This window comes from Pyxicephalus adspersus, chromosome 2, assembly GCF_032062135.1.
Source record: "Pyxicephalus adspersus chromosome 2, UCB_Pads_2.0, whole genome shotgun sequence".
NCBI lineage: Eukaryota > Metazoa > Chordata > Amphibia > Anura > Pyxicephalidae > Pyxicephalus > Pyxicephalus adspersus.
In genome coordinates this window covers 138,448,941-138,468,760 of record NC_092859.1, presented here as the reverse complement: position 1 = coordinate 138,468,760, position 19,820 = coordinate 138,448,941, and the positions used below count along the sequence as shown (strand labels likewise).

The following is a 19,820-nucleotide window of genomic DNA, read 5'->3' as shown; positions in this document are numbered from 1 at the left end:
TGTTAAATTCTAATGCTTTCCCCAGATGTGACTTTCATCCTCTGATGCTGCCACCTCGTGGTGATTTCAGGTAAAACACACAGCTTTGGTTTTAGAATCAATGGATGAAAACCCCTCTATGGGCTCTATTATTATTATTATTATTATTATTATTAATAATTATAATAATAATAATTAACAGTATTTATATAGCACCGTCATATTACACAGCGCTGTACATTAAATAAGGGTTGTAAATGACAGACATATACAGACAGTGACACAGGAGGAGGAGATGACCCTGCCCAGAAGAGCTTACAATCTAAGAGGGCTTTATTTATAAAACAAGGAATCTGACATTCCCACAAATGAGGGAATCAATTACTGCCATTATAACTCATGGACCTGGAAGATTCCCACCAGGTAATGTTTGAGGGAATGTCTGATTCCCTGCTTTATAAATAGAGCGTCATGCGTCTAATATATTTTAGATGTTGCATATTGCAAATGTAAAACCATAATTGATTTTAATTTTATTATTCTTTGTCACTATTATACATAAACATTTAATTTACAGAAGGCACATGTTGGGTGAGCTCAGGACATAAAAAGATCTGATTTAACACACAGTCTGATACTTTGTCCTTTCTTGGAAACTAAATTATATCTTTTACACATTATATAGCTGGGATGATTTATCTAAAAGAGACAAAATTTTAACTTATTCAAGTAAAGGTGTTTTTTTGATTACTTAGTCACTCGAAATTTAAAGCGTACCTAACCTCAGAACTTTCCCTTTACATAAAAGGGTAGACAACTCGATTGTAAGCTCTTTGGGGCAGGGTCCTCTCCTCCTCCTGTGTCACTGTCTGTATCTGTCTGTCATTTGCAACCCCTAATTAATGTACAGTGCTGCATAATATGTTGGCACTATATAAATCCTGTTTATTAGTAATAATAATAATAATAATTAACCTTTTTATTTCAAGTAAAAATTTTGTTTTTGTTATTTTAAGTGCAACACCCTTTTTTTTAAAAAACAAAAAGGGTGCAGCACCGCTCCTTTAATTCTCGATTGGAATCAAGAATGAATGGGAGCGCAGAGCCGCCTGGGATACGTACGTCACGCATCCCAAGAGGCTCTTGGCTGCTCCTTCTGCGCATGCCTGAGCATCTCAAGCATGGGCAGAAGGAGCCCTTTCATCAATTGGTAAAAATAAAGCCTATCTCACGCATGCATAGTGAGTTTGGCAAGTATTTTCCCAATCTCTGTCACTCAATCTCGTGTCTGTGCAGTGCAAGATCGGTTGACGTAGGAAGAAGAACACGGAAAAAGAGAGAAGAAGATGGCGGCGCCTGGCGCTCTCTCTGTGCCGGGCCGAAGACAGATACTGGGATGACGCAGGACCTGATAGAAGGAACCTCCCGACGGATAGACTGATCTGCCGGATTGATGGTAAGTGTGACTTTGTTGTTTTGGGTTAGTTTTGGGTTTACTTCTTTAAGTTCCATAGAGTGTAAGCTCAGATGTTTAAGGTCCTCCTCTTCTCTTGTGTCATTGTTTGTGCATTTATGTCATCTACAGCCACTGTTTATTTTATGCACTTCATAATATGTTAATGCTTTGTAAAAAAAAGATAATACATTATAATATTGCTAATATTATTATAATAGCAAATATTTATTTTTTGTGAATGCACTGCAAATGTCACATTCAAGGAGAATAGCACAGTGAGAAAAAATTCCTACTAAACATTAGATGTTTGTTGACTACTAATTGATTCATCTGCAGATGAATGTTTTAGAGACATGTTTTATAAATATGGTAATTCGTTTTATAAATGATTATGTAACTGGCTGAACTTTCCTTGTATTCCTTACCTTCATTCTTACACAGTTGTACAGCTTGTTTGCTTCAGAAAGAACATGAAATGTCCTTTCAGCAATAAAATTTACTTACCTGCCTGATTGCAATTTTTTATTTACCTCTTTATTCACCCCTCCTCACTCTGTAATGGGTGCTGAGATCTTCACCCAATCCTCCTCTGGCTTCAAGATTTTTGGCCATCTTTGTTGGCCACTTCACAATGATGGAACTCCCATGCACATGCAGTCTGCATGCATAGCCCAGTGTACATTGCAGAATAGATTGCGAATAGGCAGGTAAGTTTGTTTTATTGTGAAGAGACACCTCCTGTTCCTTCTGCATTAAAGAACCTGTAAGCCTCCCATGTTTTCCTATTTACGTTTAGTACAGCTGTAAAGAAAAGCAAGAATAATGTACATGGTTGGAGTAAGAGTGCATGTGCAGCACAAGTCCACACCACTTGTATGGGGTAGGTAGAGAATCTGTTTTTTCCTGCAAAAGCCTTCTCTTAAATGTGGATTTATCATATATCATGTATTGAACAAGTTGTTAAACAGTAGTGCCCCAGTGATACTTAAGTAGAATAATTACCAGTGGTATTTAATAAAAGTTACATGTACAGATTAGTGTATGAAGCATACCCATTTGCACTCTACAATTCTGACTGGCTACATCTAGACAGCAATGAAGTCATTATGGTGGCTCAGTGGTTAGCACTCTGGCCTTTGCAGCGCTGGGTCCCAGGCTCGAAACTTTGCAGGACACTGCATGGAGTTTGCAGGTTCTGTCTGTGTCTGCCTGGGTTTCCCCATGTACCCCCATTTCCTCCCACATTCCAAAAATAACATGAAGTTAGGGTAATTGGCTTCCCCCCTTGCAAAAAAAATTTACCTTAGACTGTATTAAAGTCATATGACTATGGTAGGTACATTAGATTGTGAGCCCCTTTGGGCTGGAGTTGATGCAATATAAATTGTGTGAGAATGTTGTACACAACTTGACACAAGTCTCTGCATAAACAGTTGAAATCTGTATCATACAGAGCTGCAAGCTTCATAGTAATCAACAAAAAGTTATACTCACTTGGTTCATGCAGTGACAGTATAGTTAGCAGCATGCATAAGTCCAAACAAACGTTAGGTCCCCAGCACTCATAAGAGAATTCTTGTTTCAATCTTTTATTGTGCCATTATCAGGTTACCATTTTTCCCCAAAGAAGGAACACTGGAGTGACTCCAAAATCTTGATAATTTACAGTGCCAGATCATGACAATAAAGAATACAGAAAGACCAAGATTTCCTTAAGCGGGCTGGTGACTTATCGTTTGAGTGCTTCTGGATAAAGGGACGTTATTGAGGATGTCTTGTGTTCTGCAGGCAAGGATTCCCTTTGGGACCAGGGACCATACACAAAATTCAAAGTATTTAGGACAGTTTTTTTCAATCTTTTTACTCCTGAGGACTTCTAAAATATTTTTTGGTGTTATGGAACCTTTTCTATAATAAATCAATTGGAAAAGTGCCAATTCTGTTGGTTGCCAGTGAATGTTCATTAGTGGTCAGAATGCCACTTTTACAGACAGATAAAAAGATAATTGGTTTCATGCCGCTAACTCTGCTAAGTGGTGTTGGCACCGGTACTATGTAGGCATCGTCTTATGGGAGGTCAATGAGCCACTGCTGAATGAACCCCTGGCAACTTTTGGAGAAACTCAAGGATTCCATAGAACCCTGGTTAAGAATGGCTAATTCAGGAGCTTGGTGCTTCCCAGTCTGTGATAAGCTTTATATCTAGCAATACAACAACATGAACAAAAAAAAAAACATAGCATCCCCCATGCTGTTTTAAATGATCAATACCAACAGGACACATTTTCTGGGGCTATGATGGAATTAATACCTTTGCTTCCAGCTACTCAATGGTCAGCAAGCCTTACCTCTAATAGAATAATGTTGCCCGGGATCAAAGCTGATTTACCTGCAGATCAAGCTGTATGTTTGCTAATAGAGCTGTGTAGATTACAAGATAAAGCATCAAACATATCACAGCGCAAAACCATTGGGGCACCTAACAGCCTATAGTCTGTGTTCACTGATTGCAAATTTATTTGCAAAGAGATAAAAGAAAATCATTCCTTGTTTCCTGCTTATGGTAGGGGTATTAGAGAAAGGGGGATGATTGGTAAATCTTCTGTAAGATATATATTTAAAATTCCATAACATGCCACAGAACAGAATGTACTGTCCCATACATTTTCAGGGTTCTCCCCAGGCACTTTTAGCTGGGCGCACCACCCGGCACATTTCAGCACCCACCCGGCTGTTTTTGGGTGGTTACCAAAGAGTTTGTTCACGATACAGGGGCTGCCACCCACCTAAAATTTCTTCCCACCCGGCTTTTTCTGGGTTGAGCACTGCATTTTCCATAACCTGAAACAACTAATTAGACTTCAGGTTATTGTAATCAAACTAGCAAAATAAATCTGATTGGCTCCTTTGGGTTACAGTAATGAAATGAGAGATGAGAAATAAACCTGACTGAGTTACCTGAATCAAATTAGTGAGAGAAGAAACTTTATTGGTTCCTTTCATTTAAAACTTTTTCACTCAATTTCAGAATCCCCATCACTGGCGTTTTAGCATTTTTGTTCAAGTGGTGCATCAGTAGTGGAAAATCAGTTAGAATTTTGGAGGCCTTACATGTGAAACCAAAACACTCAAAAGGGGCCGCCATTAATAGAAAGGTTGTGTATTTTAGATAAAGTAGAAAAAAGTATTGTCGGGGCCTTATTGCTAACCTGCTTTGAATTGTAAGCTTTCTTTGGTATGCAATAAAAGAAAAGACAAATCATTTTCAACCATTGTGAAGGCCGGCACTATTACCCTTGTGGGCTGCCAGTAGCTCACCACCATAGTGAAAGTTGCATCCAAAAAAATTGCCAAACATTCGTTCTCCAAAACAATAGGAAGACAGATTCAATGTCACAAAACCTGCATCCAATGATCCCATTCATTATTTGTATTCCCTGCATTGAGTAATAAAGGTTATAAATGATATTTTAAATGATTAATCAAATAATTGTTAAAACACCGGTAATGCTTTTAAAATGTGTTTATTGTTTGACCTTTGGTGGATCTAGTCCACAATTTTATTGGGATTGTGGCCATTCTCCTATATTGAGCATAATTTCCCAGTTAGGGTAGAAGTCCTACCAAATAATAAAAGACTGCAGTCCAAGAGGCATAAAAAAATTAACAAATAACACTTACACTAGGATTTCTGTAACAGAGAAGGGATGCGCATGAAATATACAAACCTCATAATAAAAACAGGAGGGTGCTAATGGTCTAGAACGTAAAAAAACAAGGTCTTGTAGTGGTAGTGGGGCACTCACAGAGTGCATACCAATAGGAACATTAACACAGAAACGTATTGTGTAGCACCGTCCATAGGTCTCGAGTTGTCATGCAATATTAAGAAAAAGTACCAAGCCTGCAACCAATCAGAGGGCTGGAACTGTAAAACCCCCAATGACATCATAGCGCTGTTATGAAATTAAGAGTTTTACTGCCCTCAAACACATATTTAATCTCAAGACATAGCATAAGAAGGAATGTGAACAAGCCTTGGGCAGTGAATGGACATACGACCTCCAAATGTATAACACAACCTCAGAATGTAATCGAAGCTTCAGAGCAAGAAACACAAGATATGCCTGATGGTTACTGAGGCATTGGTTTTTGTAATGGTGTGGCCACAATGCTCTTGTAGGTTTAGTATGTATACAATTCATAGAGCACTGTCAATGCATTAGGAAAATACATTACATATATTGGGATTACTTATTTTTTTGCACTAGAAGTGCATAAAGGCAACTTGTTTGGTGATTTTACCTTGACCTAAATGCGCTGGAGAACTAAAGCCTCACACAAGGGCGCACTTTCCAATTCCTTAATAATAATACTGATTGGTCTTCCATTGTAAAGTGGTTTAAACTTAAAGGATAGCTAAACTCAAGACCAAAAATGTTATATATTGAGGTTTACCAATCCTTACATGTAGTGGGTGCAGTAGCTGTTGATTGTTTCAGGCTAACTACAGAACATTTCTGTCCTATGTAATAGTAATAAAGAGAAGGAGAAATGTTTGAACTCCAAATGAGCAAGGCAGCTGCTCCTCTACAGATACAGAACAGTAAGTACTGTCACCCTAAAAAAAAAGTGAGTTACTGGTATAATCACCAGGTGAAAATAAAGGAAAGACTCTGTAATATGGAAACATATGCAGCCACCACATTCATGAGCACATGCAATATAACATTTTAGTTCTTGGGTTAGGATATGCTTTCGGGGAGTTTTCCAAGTCTACCAAGATCTGTGCCTTTACTAAGAGAAGTACCTCCGTACATTCCATGTGTTTAGAAGGTTTTAAATAACACAGTGAATGGAGGTTCTCTGAAGCCACAGGAGCAAATGTGGAGGCCTCTGATGAATACAAGACATGATGGCTTCAAGAGAAGTGCATGATGGTGTCATTACACTACCCCTGGAATGCAATATTCTTGCATCCAGACCCAGATCATGAGGAGTATGCTCCTGGTTGATTATTCCAGCATGTGACGTTTAATAATGGTGACCCTGTGCTGAGAAAACCTCTATTATTCTTCTCAGACAGGGTAGTCAAGGAGTTCCAGACAGCTGGTCTGGTTATGAACTGGTCCCCAAGGAAGCCTCCTTCTCCTGGTTAACATCAGTTGAAAGAAATAGCTAGATATGATTATGAGAAGACTTCCTTGGTGACTAGTTTGTCATTGGACATAGAAGGCAGCCTGGTTCCTCCTTTGATTTTCCAGCACAGCTGAATTGAGACCAAATAAACCTGGAACTTACCAGTAATTTCAAATCAATCAAGCACCATCCAAATCCAAATAAATGACATCCTATAATGGCTTTCAACTATAGAAGCATTTGACTCATCTAAAGTAGCTTAAAAAACATGTACAGGGTTAAAACATTCCTGTTATTAAGTCATTGCAAGTGGTCAATGAATGCATTTATTGACATTTGGATGCTGCTGCTTTTTCTTCCTTCTAGTTGTTACCCCGCACATGACGTGCCTGCCCATTGTGATACTCGATGCTTTATAAGGCTGTTTGTAAAGTCATCTAGGTCAGAGCAAGTTTTAGTTGCACGAAATGGCTGAATAGTCAAAATGTTGTTCAGAGTTTCTAATTGTCCACATCATACCCCTGCACTGGAAGGACGACCTTACAGCGATGAGTCCTCTTCCAAAATCATTGATACCAGAAAAATGCATCTGACCATAAACCAGTACATCTGGTATGTGGATCTTCTGCATTTCTCCATGTTCCAGTTCAGTGCACAGTCTCCTCTGAGTTTATTACTTGTGGTAGGACAGGTGTATTGCTTTGAGGCAATTCTTGCTGAGCCCTTGACGTTAGGGGCACATCTTCTGAACATGAATCCCCACTATCTACAGTAAAAGGTGAACCAGTGGCAGTCTGATTGTCCTGAGAGTCCCCATTCCTGGGAATGCCATTGGCAAGGTGTGTGGATTTTGTGGCCACAACGTTTAATGTCTGTTCTGTAACAATGGCCACCAATGGCTGGTTGCTCCAGTCTTGGTTCTCGCCTTCAGTTGACACTGATTGTGTGTGAGGGTTAGAGGTTGGAGTCAAACACCCAGTGGGGCCTTTTTCCTGATCCATACTAATTTCTTCTTCTTCCTCTTCTGAGTCAAGCCCAGCACATCGTCCACTGCGTTCGGAGGCAGAGAAGTCAGAATGTACAATGACATCTGCCTCCACTTGATTCTGAGATGGATTTCGGTGATTTCTTCCAATGTCGACCTGATGAGATGTAAAAGTCATATAAATAAATATCTTTATTTTGTCATTTTAGGGCCCCCCAAGTACATATATTAATTAGGTTATATATGGATGGCTTTCTTGGGGCACCAAAAAAAACTGATTACCCTACTACCGAATGTAATATTAATTGAATAATATCTCATGGAGTGTAAATCCCCTCCTTTCCCTTACTCGAACTTGACTAGCTAAAGTGTGTGAATCACAAAAGTGGCTGAGCAAATCACAAATCCTTTGCCAGAAATAAAACAATATTTATTTCAACTATTGCCAATACCCTAGGGCCTTCCAGTGGATCAATAATGACCCCGAGTCCAAACGGAGGGGGCAAACTTCGCCAGTTGAGAAGGGTTTCCACCCTAAAGGCAGTTGCAGGAAGGGCGAGTTGGAAGACATTCCCCCCGGTGGTGGACTTGGGCCCGTAGGAGAGTAGGGAGCGCAAGCTCCTTCCCAGAGAACGCCCAGCCCATCCACCCTGGCAGCGGAGTTCACCTATTTCTCCAGTAAGTGGACTGGCCTGGGATTCAACTGCAGATCTCACCTCCAGGGACCATGAAAAAAAAAGAATAATTTGCTGATGTCTAATAAATTTTTTCCTTTTTTTTGTTGTGGTGGACTGGCCAACAAAAGACAAGATTTTTGGTTAGACTATGGAAGGATTAAAATATTTTTTTTTCCATCTCCTAGACACAAGAGAAAAACTTATTACCACTGCAAATTTTACACCTAGAAAGGTAGGACCATGTTTTGTGATGTGTCTTCATGGATACTTTGTTCTGTTCTAAAATGTTCTGGTCTGTAGCTGGTACTGTTTCGGTATAATTGGTATATTTTGGTTCCATACCAGGGTTCCCATTGGAACTGGTGCGTTCCTTACTTCATAATCTACTTTATTTCTGTACCTCTGTTTTGGACCATATATTCCACCATGTGAATCTGATTTTATTATAAAAAGAATGATTAAAAAAAGTAGAAAGCTAGAAAAGTGACAGAAGAAAAAACCCAATTGGCCCTTCAAGTCTCGTTTTTTTTATAATTTTGCTTTTTGTTTTGTCTTAACCTTTTTGTCTAGTAGATCTGTATTAGATCCAAGTATGTTTAATTCACTTACTGCCGACCCACACACTACCTCTGCTAAGGTCTGATCCACGCATAATTATTCCTTCTGTAAAACTTTCTAAGGTTAGTTCTAATTTTTCCAACTAATTCATATATATCTGCCGCAGGAATATGGGCTGGGGCCATACTGCACCATTCATAGCTTTAGGCAGCCCATTCCCCAAAGCAAAAAAAAAATTGATGCAGCATTTCTGGCAGCACAAACACACTTAAGGAAGTAAATTGCTGCAAATTGCATTGCACTGCAACATAAATGCGCCAAGAAGGTGCACTGCGATGTCATTAAAAATAAATAACACTCATCCCATAAATGCACAGTATGCTCATTACCATGTGTTGCATAATGTACTTGTTCCTGTAGGGAATATGTGTGAATTGGCCAACTTTCCAATACTTCCTCACTATCAGCCTCACTGTCAATGGTTACTGGAAGAAGTATATGGGGTGAATGACCTTATTTAATCAAAAACACAAAAAAAATGATTTGGCTTTAGATACCCTAGGAGTGGTGCAGAAGAAGGAAAGGTTAACAAATTGTATGATAAACAATATCTTCATTGCACAGACAGTCAATAAAAGCAGGATAGTGTATGGTGAGAAACATGTTACAAAGCTTTATTTTCTCGTCACAATTTACCTTATGACTTTCGTAGGTAATATCATGTAGGACCATCCTTATGCCTCCGTAAGTCAAGTGGTTTGCAGAACCATTAGCAGCAAGTTCTCCTGGTATCGTTTCTGCATAACTGGTGATGTGATTTGCCCAGTTCTGGGTGACTGATCCATTCCATGATGTCTGTATAACAAAGAAAATGTATGTCAGACAATTAAATTAGTTATAAATCCCAATTAAAAAAAAATTACACCCAATACAGCCCCTGGATTGGCTATTTCAGTTGTGCAGTGCCATCTACTGATAAGTTCTGGTACTACTGTTTGACTCACATATGCTAATTAATGTGTAACAGAGGGTCGTAGAAACAAAACAACCGCCAACGAATCCAGAAATTCTTGATGGATATGAACACTGCCAAGGTAATGAAGTACAAAGCGTCCCTTACGCCGGTCATGAGTGTGTGCAACCTACTAAACCAGCCATTCTCAGCCAGAGATCTGTGGAACCCTAGGGTTCCTCAAGGTGTTTTTGGGGGTTCCCTAAGCTGGGACCTACTGACCTTCCATCTAATGATGTCTGCATAGCTTAAGATCCAATGTGCTTGGAAGAACCTTCAGCATGGCACCAATGATCTTTTTAACTGTCTGTACGGATGATAATCTGGCTACCACTGTAAGGGAGGGGTGGACTTTTACCACTTAGCTCCAATAATTCATAATACCGGGGTTCCCCATGACCTTTGAAATATTTCAAGGGCCCCTCTTGGGTAACAAGTTTAAAAAAACTGTACAAGACCATTTACCACCATCAATATATATATTATTACGAACCAATATTTTTATTGAGGTTCATGTTCTGAGAAATATACCTTATATATCTAGAAAAATACCAGGGAAAAATTACTATTGTACGCTTCAGAAAGGAAAGTGAACCTAAATAGATCACTGCACATTAAAATACAGTGCAGGTCCTTGCAGGTTGTCCTATATTCATTCATATTACACACCTTCATCTTCAGTTGGTTCTTGTCTTCTGATGGAGGGTTGGAGACAAGACCACCTATAAGCTCAGTGATCTCTGGGACAGGAAGAGAAGGGGTATCTTCTTGTCGGGCAGGCATCAAGGTCTCCAGCTCATGTGAATCCTGGCAGTGATTTTGGGAACAGGACCCCTGTCTAGCCCTCTGATAGGAAGATGGACCTCTGTTAGAGCGGGGACCCAGTTCAGATCCTGAATCCCTACAAAACATAAAAAGTCCATGAAATGAAAAGAAAAATTTATTCTGCCATATAATCAATAAATGTTGAAAATATAAATTAATTTAAAGTAATTCTTCATTTACGAGCATATGACAAACATATTTTATAAAACAGTAAACCCCATCGCAGACCCCAGAGAATTTAAAAGCTAACATGACTTGGATCTCTTTCTAACAATTTCTGGTTAATCATTTTTGCATATACAGTCGGTCTCTGTCTTTCTATTCATTATTGTTTATATGCTATTAATATATATTATGAATACATGTATTATTCTAAATAGGGAGATGAAAATATTGTATAGTATTATTATACATGACAAATATATTTGCAATATAATATATTCCTTATTTTCAAGTTTGTGATATCTCATGTAATTAGCTAAAATTTACAATTGAAAAAAAAAAACAATTTATCAGTTATAGTTATAAGACTGACAATGTTAGCCTAGGTCTACACGGACTGTTTCCCCAGCGTTTAACCTGAGGCTTTAAAAGGCCATGTTTAAAATTTCAGGCATTTTAACGCTTGCCTTTAAACTGCTGGAAAACGTCTATGCCCAATTTTTACCGCCATTATGTTTTCAAGCGTTTATAACCACAGAAAAAAGCCCCCATTGAAATCAATGGACACCCTTACCCAACTCCGCATTTCAATTTTTAAAACATTGCAAGGAGCGTTATCTATACCACTCAAAAACGCGCCTCAAGGAAAGGTCCCGGTGTAGATTAGCCCAGTGGAATGCATTGGGAATTTCAAACATGGGCTTTTAAAGCCTAAGGTTAAATGGTGGGGAAACATTTTGTGTAGACTAAGCCTAAATGTGCACTCCATGTGCAGCAATGTATTACATGTTGTGCAAAAACTTCAACGTTTTTTTTCAGCAGAAAATGCACCTTGATGCTCATATTGCAACCAAGCAATTTGTAGCTCTCCAAGAGTTTCTGGACAATTTCTGTGTATTTGGTCCTGTGTTTCCAAGAAAGTCCTTGGTTTTGAATGATAACCAAGCGTTCCTTTCGACTTCTGACATTGTCTGATGAAATGTTCATCTTTGATGAGCTGCCGAATCTGTGGACCATCAAACATACCGGCTTTTATTTTTTCAAATGACAGGCTAGGAAATTCCAAAATGAGGTACCTCATCTCCTTCAGTTGGATATCAGATATCTCCTTCAGTTGGCAAAGCTTTAACGAACTGCTTCATCAGATCCGGTTTCATGTGCAGAGGCGGGAATATAATATTCTATCAACAAGTGGCTCATGTAGAATGTTCGAATCACCTGGTTTTAGGGCAGATCTTGGAGGCCAATTCCCTTCCACCCAATGCCTCTCACGAGCTCTGCTGTCCCACTGCACAGATAACAGGGATACTTGGTGTATCCGCGTTGCTGACCAAAAAGGAAGCATACCATTTTAAGGTCAACACAGATGACCCAATTGTGTTGGTGATATTGCAACAACTCAATGTTATGTTATGGCAATACACAAAGCCACTGTCAGTTCTAAAGTACTGCAGAAATTTCTCTGGTTCGAAAGTACGATACCTTCATTCCTTTTTCAAGTAAGTTTTTCTCACGCAGTCTTGATGCTAGGTGTTCTGAAGCCTTCTTCGATAGTCCCAAATCACTTAACTCATGCTGATCAAATCCCTTACCAATAGAGTCATCTTCAATTTCAAACTCTTCATCATTGTTGTCACCCAGTTCATCACCATAATCATGTTCTTCAAGAGAGGATAGTGTAACGAAAACCGGCACTGGGATTTCATCTGAATGAGCCCCTGTGTGTATAGCCAATGATAGACTAGCATACTCTATGTTACATTTACTTTTCTTGTTATATCCTGAAGTTTTCACTATACAAAAGTAACAGTCACTGAAATGATCTCCTGGCTCTTGCCAAATCATAGGTATACCAAATGGCATCTTATCACGTGTTCCCTTTGATCATGCAATAATCATGACAAGCATCAATATTTTCAATGCCATAGTATGCTAATGTCTACCATGTAAAACATTTATGAACTCTGATTCTTAGGTTCTCATTTATTAAAGCTCTCCAAGACTGGAGAGGATACACTTTCATCAGTGAACCTGGGTGATTTATCAAACCTAGAAAGGATCTGGTACAGGATTGGAAACATTTGCTAACAGATGGCAAATTTCTTAAGAAATCCATTCCAGGTTTGCAGGATGACCAAGGTTCATGGATGAAAATGTATCCTCCCCAGACTTGGAGACATTTAATAAATCAGGCCTTTAGAGTACAAGTAGGTTTTTTCAGCAGATACTTTTGAAAGGCATTTTAGAAATGGTTCTGCGTTGCCTACTTATCCCTCATCAACAAACACTGTAATGCGCTTTGTTACAAACAATAGCGCATACACAATTTTGGTCCATTTACAGTAAGTGCATTAGGCAGCTTTTTTAAATGAATGGGCTACCTCAACGCAACACACATTACCATGCATCATAATGCACTTTAAAACAACAAACTGGTATAAATGACCTATTTTTTTTCTTGTCATGCAAACTTTATGATATATTACTTTATCTATTCATTGACAAAGAACAGGAAAAGGTTGTAAGCTTCCCTCTTGTCCTTGAGCTATTACCAAACACTGTCTAGAGTCGTATAATTGCCTCAATGCAAAACATATTACCATGCGGCATAATACAATGCGAATGGGTCCTAAAAATCCTTTCCTTTTTCTCTTCTATACACATTTTATGATTCATTACTTAATCCTGTGTTCATTATCAAAGAACAATGCTTGAACCACCCAACCTATGAGCCCCTGAGATATATTGCAGTTTTCAGACAGCAATCATTATTTTGTATAAATCACTAAAACCTGCAACTAAGAAGTCTTACAGCACTAATAGTAAGATGAGATTTATCTTTACATTGTTGTGTGATGCCGCAACTGTGTATGATAAATCATGAACATCTGTGCAGCATTTGTTACAGAAGTCATTTGTTTCAGGTTCTAACAATTGATCATGGAATTCTTTGCTCAGTCATACAACTACAAAATCACCTGTGTAATTTCACATTTATAACCGATTCTTTACAATGAAAAAGTGAGCTCTGATAAACCGATATGTCATAGCCTGACTGCGTAACCTCATTAATTCCAGCTGCAATATAGCGCAGGCCTCCTGACTGCAAAGAACCTTACACTATATTTATGATGTATTTAGGGCGTGATAAAATATCCTAATAAATTATTAACAATTTTTTTATTACCTAGTATTTATATAGCATTGATAGTCATAGTCATGTGACTAGCTGTCCCTCTAAGAGCTCACAATCTAATGTCCCTATCATAGTCATATGTATTTAATACAGTCTAAGGACAATTTTGGGGGAGCCAATTACCTAACTGCATGTTTTTGGAATCAAATAATTTAAATATTAAAATAATTTTCCACTAATTAACAAGGTAAAAGTAATGAAAATTATGCTGGGACATTTCTATAGTGCAGGAGGGAGGTATGGGGTGAATATAAGTAATGTTGGGTCATATAATATTTAAATTGTACAGAGATTTTAACATTCCATTGTAAATGTGCATGGTCAGTGTTAGACATGCTTACATACTTATTGTTAATTGTGCATTTTGTATGTTTTTATTGTTATCTCACCTCTGTTTGCCTTGTTGGAAACTTGCACACATACAGAGCAGGAGGCACAGGAGGCACAGGCAGACCCCGACAATGATTCCTGTTACAGAATTCATATCCAGGACATCTGCAAAGGAAGGACGTTGGAGAAAACACTTTAGCAACACCTTAAAATATTAAATTATAAAATATAGCGCCAACATATTAGGCAGCGCTGTATATTAAATAGGGGCTGCAAATGACAACAATTCAAAAATTATTATCAGACGCAGGTCTATACACTACTGAATCTCCATATTGTGGTATTCAGTGAGGCACTGTGGAGTCAGCTATAAAAATAATATATATATATATATATATATAAAATCATGGCCACAAATATTGGCACCCTTGCATTTATGTTAGAAAATGCATCACTTCTCCCAGAAAATTGTTTCAATTCACTAAACTCTGGTATTGTCATCTTTATTTCTGTTTGTATGGTATTATAAAATCTGATGACTACCAAAGGATTCTGGGGCGAAATGAAGGGACAAGTTTTAAAAAAGTTGGGTCTTTCAGCAAGACAATGACCCAAAGAATACTTGAAAAAGCACCCAGAAAGACAAAGCGATGGAGGGTTCTGAAGTGTCCAGCAATGAGTCCAGATCTAAATCCCATTGAACACCTGTGGAGAGATCTAAAGACAGCAGCTGGGAGAAGGAACCCCTGAAGTCTGAAGGACCTGGAGCTGCTGGCAAGGGAAGAGTGGTGCAAAATTCCAGTAGAGAGATGTAATAGACCTATTGTTACAGAAACGATTAGCTCTGTTATAGGATAGGATGAAGGTGCCAATAATTGTGTCCAGGTTATTTTTGAAATTTTGTATGGAATGTCCCAGATGTTCTCTGCTTTTTTGTGTTCTTCTAGTGCAAGCAAAAGAAAAAAAAACATGACAATACCAAAGCATTTGTAATTGCAACGATTTTCTGAAAAGTGCTGCATTTTCTGAAATAAATGCAAGGGTGCCAATATTTTTGGCAAGGCCTATATAGATATATGGTGTGCAGCTCAGTGCAATCTGAAGGTGCATTGGGGTGCCATTAAGAATTATTAATTATTAGCACTATAGTGCACAACATTTGTGATGCACATTATTGTGTGGCTGGGTGAATATGTGTGATATTGCTCGCCTTCCCACAGCACATATGTGAAAAGGAAAAAGGTAAGGTGGTGACAGGAAGCTTCTTTGAAAAGGCTTTTTTGTTTTTATAACTACACTACCACTATTACATCCCTTTCTTTTCTTTCTCTTCGCTGTTTCAGCAGCTGCATTAATGTCCGACTGTTTGGGAACAATTTATGTGCTGTATATTTATGGCTTGAAGATTATTTTATTAAACAGGATTTATATAGCGCCAACATATTACGCAGCGCTGTACATTAAATAGGGATTGCAAATGACAGACTAATACAGACAGTGATACAGGGGGAGAGGACCCTGCCCCGAAGAGCTTAAAATCTAGTAGGATTAAATCCACTAAAAATAAATGTTCAAGTATTGGTTGACCAATGACTAATACAATCACTTTGCCATTTTTATCTAGCCGTAGCTATGTCTGGGAACATTTGGAAGTCAGTGGACCTGGAATTGGACATGAGATGGGGCTTTTAGTGACACACAGAGCCAAACAGGCAAAAAATTGTTGGCAATAATCGCAGTTTGTTTTGAGTGCTGCAGTAAAATTGTGGCCAGACTTTTCAATGCAATTGACATACACATACTTTTAGGATTTCTAACTTACTAATGTACTATACAAATCCTGTGATTTGCAAACATTTTCTATAATGGAAAGCAAGACGTGTGTAATTCCTGGTTAGGCAATTCATCTTCCTGATTTAGCTCCGCAGCTTCCGGTCACCTCTGCAACTCCAGCTTTCTCTATGGAATGCTGTGCAGTGAGCAAAGAGATGATCCAAAAAGCAGACGCTAAACCCAAAGTATATCTGAACTGTGTAAATCACAAGAGTGGTTGTGCAAATCACATTTTTTTGCCAGCTCTACCAAAAAACTATTATTTATTTCAACTATTGTATGGCTATTTACTTTTCACTTAAATGGATGTAACAAGTCATCATGGTGTGTTTCCATTTGTCAGCAACAATGTACAGCTGATATATGAATTTGGAGTACATATTGCATTTACAGGGATGAAGAGCTTTTTGTCTACCTGGCAGTCTTGGCGGCAGCGTCTCCACCTCCACCACATTGGAATACGGCCCCCAGCCTGAAGATGTCTTAGCGCCCATCTTAAAATAGTATTTTGTTCCACTTTGTAAATCTTGAATTTCTGAGCTGAATATATTGCCTGGAATAAAAAAAAGTCATCTTTAGTAACCACAAACGTGGTAAAGGCATAATCCCTTTTCTAAACAATTCTAAAACTTAGAATCTTAAATCATAACGTGCACATAGTTTGGTTACTGCAAGTTGCAAGGTTGCTGCACAATCAGGGAAACTTTTAATATTTAACTTCCTAATATTGATAGTTTACTTGGTTTGATATCATAACAATTCAATATACAGGTAGTCCCCGGGTTACATGCGAGATAGGGATTGTAGGTTTGTTCTTAAGTTGAATTTGTATGTAAGTCGGAACAGGTACATAATTTTAATAAATGCAATTAGGACAGATGTTTTGTCTGAACATAAAATTAGGCAGCGTGGTGTCAGTTTCTGTATAAAATCCTCACAAACAAAGCAAAAAAAAACTTTATGGAGCCTAAATATTCTGTGTTTTGATATGCAAAAAGAAACAACTCCAGAGTTTGTCTTGGTCATTAAAGAATTACAATGTTGCAGATCAGCTCACCCCCCTAAGATCACCCACAACCTCAGCTGTGTTTAGCAAAAGATTTCTTCTGGAAGTTATGCAAACCTCCCCCTCCCCCATCAAGCCTTCCTCCTGCACACGATCAAGCAGGGAATCCTCGTTCATATCTAGGAGTCGTCCATTTATCGGGTGTCCTTAACTCGGGGACTACCTGTAGTTATCAAATTTTCCTAAATGCAAACGCCTTTAAACGCCTGCTGTTCTTCCCCCAGTCCACCAACCATCAACAACCACCCAACGCACCACCCCCAGACCTCCGACAATCAAACAACAAAACAATGACAATGCCTGTTCAATATGTGGGTAATATGTTAATCAAAAGTCAATTGAAAGTGCCCTAGGTATACACAGATTTTCTGTAATTGTGATGTTTTACACACATATAACAATGTATTGCTTGTTCTCATCTGATCCCTTGGACAGCCTGAAACAAGGCGGTCACAATCCTAGGACACTTCAAAAATATTTGTTTTCTACACGCTTTGCTCACCCCAAAGCGCTTTGTTAAAAAGTAAATAAAAGAGTACAAAAATACATGTCTGTGAGCATGTCAATGTGCGTAGCTTTTTATATGCATTATAGCAGGAAGGATCCCTTACTGAATAACCCAAACTTTATGCCCTGATTACTTCCATGGAGGTTTTGTAATATTTGTATTTATTACTATTATTGATATTATTATTAAAAAGGATTTATATAGCGCAAACATATTATGCAGCACTGTACAATAAACAGGGGTTACAAAAGACAGACAGATACAGTCAGTGACACAGGAGGAGGAGAGGACCCTGCCCCGATCACAATCTAAGAGGTGAGGAAAGTATCACATAACAGAAGGGAGATATGAAATGGTGGGTGAGTAGTGAGAGTTTCAAAAGAGAGTTTTAAATGAGAAGAAAGTAGGAGCAAGCCGAATAGGACGAGGAAGACCATTCCAGAGAGTCAGGGCAGCTATAGAAAAGTCTTGGAGCCGTGCGTGTGATGAGGTTATGAGTGAGGAAGTCATTAGTAGATCATTGGAGGAGCAAAGAGAGCGGCTAGGGGAGTATTACAAGAGCGGCTGGGGAGAGAACTACAAAGACATGCAGCAGAAGAGGAGCGGAGGGAAGGATGGATGAGTTTGGCTGCATGATTCATGATAGATTGTAGAGGAGAGAGTAGGGTTAGTGGAATACCAGGGAGAAGGACGTTACAGTAGTCCAGACGAGAGCTGATAGGAGTGTGTACAAGGAGTTTGGTGGACCCAGGGAACAGGTAGGGGCAGATTTTGGAGATATTGCATAGATGAAAGTTACAGGACCTGGAAATGTTCTGAATATGGGGGGTAAATGAGAGGGCAGACTCAAAGGTGACACCAAGACAAGTTAGACAAGTTTAAGGGGAGGGATAACAGTATTATTAACAGGAATATGTAAGGGGGAGATTTGGAATGTGAGGGGACCACCTGCTCCTCTGTCTCATTCCTAATCTTTTTTACAAGTCTAGATACTCCTTTTAATGCTAATATCTACTGTGGCATAAATGTAATTTTATTCATATTATTAATAAACAGTATATATATATATATATATATCACTAACATAATATGCAGCGCTGTACATTAAATAAGGGTTGCAAATGATAGACAGACAGCCCCGAAAAGCTTACACTCTAAAATGAGGGGGAATGAAAATTACTACATACAAAACAGAGGGAAAAAAAAGAAAATATTCCTTGTTTTCCTTATCTTTTAATGTAACACTCACGCACTAACAATTCCTTACCTTCCTTGGTTAAAAGCGTCCAGGTTTCATCAGGATGGCTTTTGTTGGCAGTGTACAAGATCAAATATTGAATGATTATTCCGTTTGATTCCAATGGAGGGCGCCAGTGTACCTGGACTGAAGAGTGTGACAAAGGTTGCAGCACCAAGTCAGCAGGAGGGGAGGAGGGTCCTGCAGGGAGAGTCACAAGTTAAATGGACTTTTGGCACCAGCTAAATAAAGTTCAAGACCAGAATAACAAAAAGACTGGTAGGATAACGGAAAGTTATGTGTGCATTTGTTAGACGGCATCTTTCTAATTAAATATGTTAATTTGCAAAAACACGAATACAAATATTGTGTAATGGAAAAAATATTGAGAGCAGATAAATATCTAAATTAGCACTTTCTAGTTTTTATAGGTGAGGCCCAAAAGCAATATTTGCAGCTATGTGATATAACATGCAGGAACACCATACGGGCAAAAGGTTTGGTTATCAATGCTACCTGTGTAGATCCCTGAAGAACATTAAAAAGTAATACACACAGGGACTAATGAACTATAGGAAATAAAATCAATCCGCACATATGAAAGTATGTTTGTAATTCTATCACAGGGTGATAAATGCATAGGGATGAATATGGGTCACACGGTAATGTTTTATAGCCAAACTTGATGACACCAAAAAGCAGCCATCATTGTCACCTTGATTATTTTATGTAAGCTGCTGAACTGAGCCCCCTTAAGAAAATACCTGCAGTGTAATAGAGATGTGAATCCCAGGTCTAGACATTCCATCTACAGTATTTATTAAAACTCCGTAAGACTAGATAGGATACACTTTCAT

The 19,820-nt window shown here is 38.5% G+C and overlaps 1 protein-coding gene across 2 annotated transcripts in view; it reads right to left on the bottom strand.

Moving 5' to 3' along the window:
* Nucleotides 1-4,943: 4,943 nt before the first annotated feature.
* Nucleotides 4,944-19,820, bottom strand: part of IGDCC4 (immunoglobulin superfamily DCC subclass member 4) — a 92,276-nt gene continuing 77,399 nt past the window's right edge. For both annotated transcript variants that reach the window (XM_072402620.1, XM_072402621.1), the window contains exons 15-20: nt 18,994-19,164; nt 16,568-16,705; nt 14,379-14,484; nt 10,476-10,707; nt 9,491-9,649; nt 4,944-7,716 (exon numbers count right to left, since the gene is read on the bottom strand). In XM_072402620.1, coding sequence (XP_072258721.1) covers nt 7,222-7,716; nt 9,491-9,649; nt 10,476-10,707; nt 14,379-14,484; nt 16,568-16,705; nt 18,994-19,164 — 1,301 coding nt within the window. In that variant the 3' untranslated portion in view covers nt 4,944-7,221. The remainder of the gene's footprint in view (nt 7,717-9,490; nt 9,650-10,475; nt 10,708-14,378; nt 14,485-16,567; nt 16,706-18,993; nt 19,165-19,820) is intronic.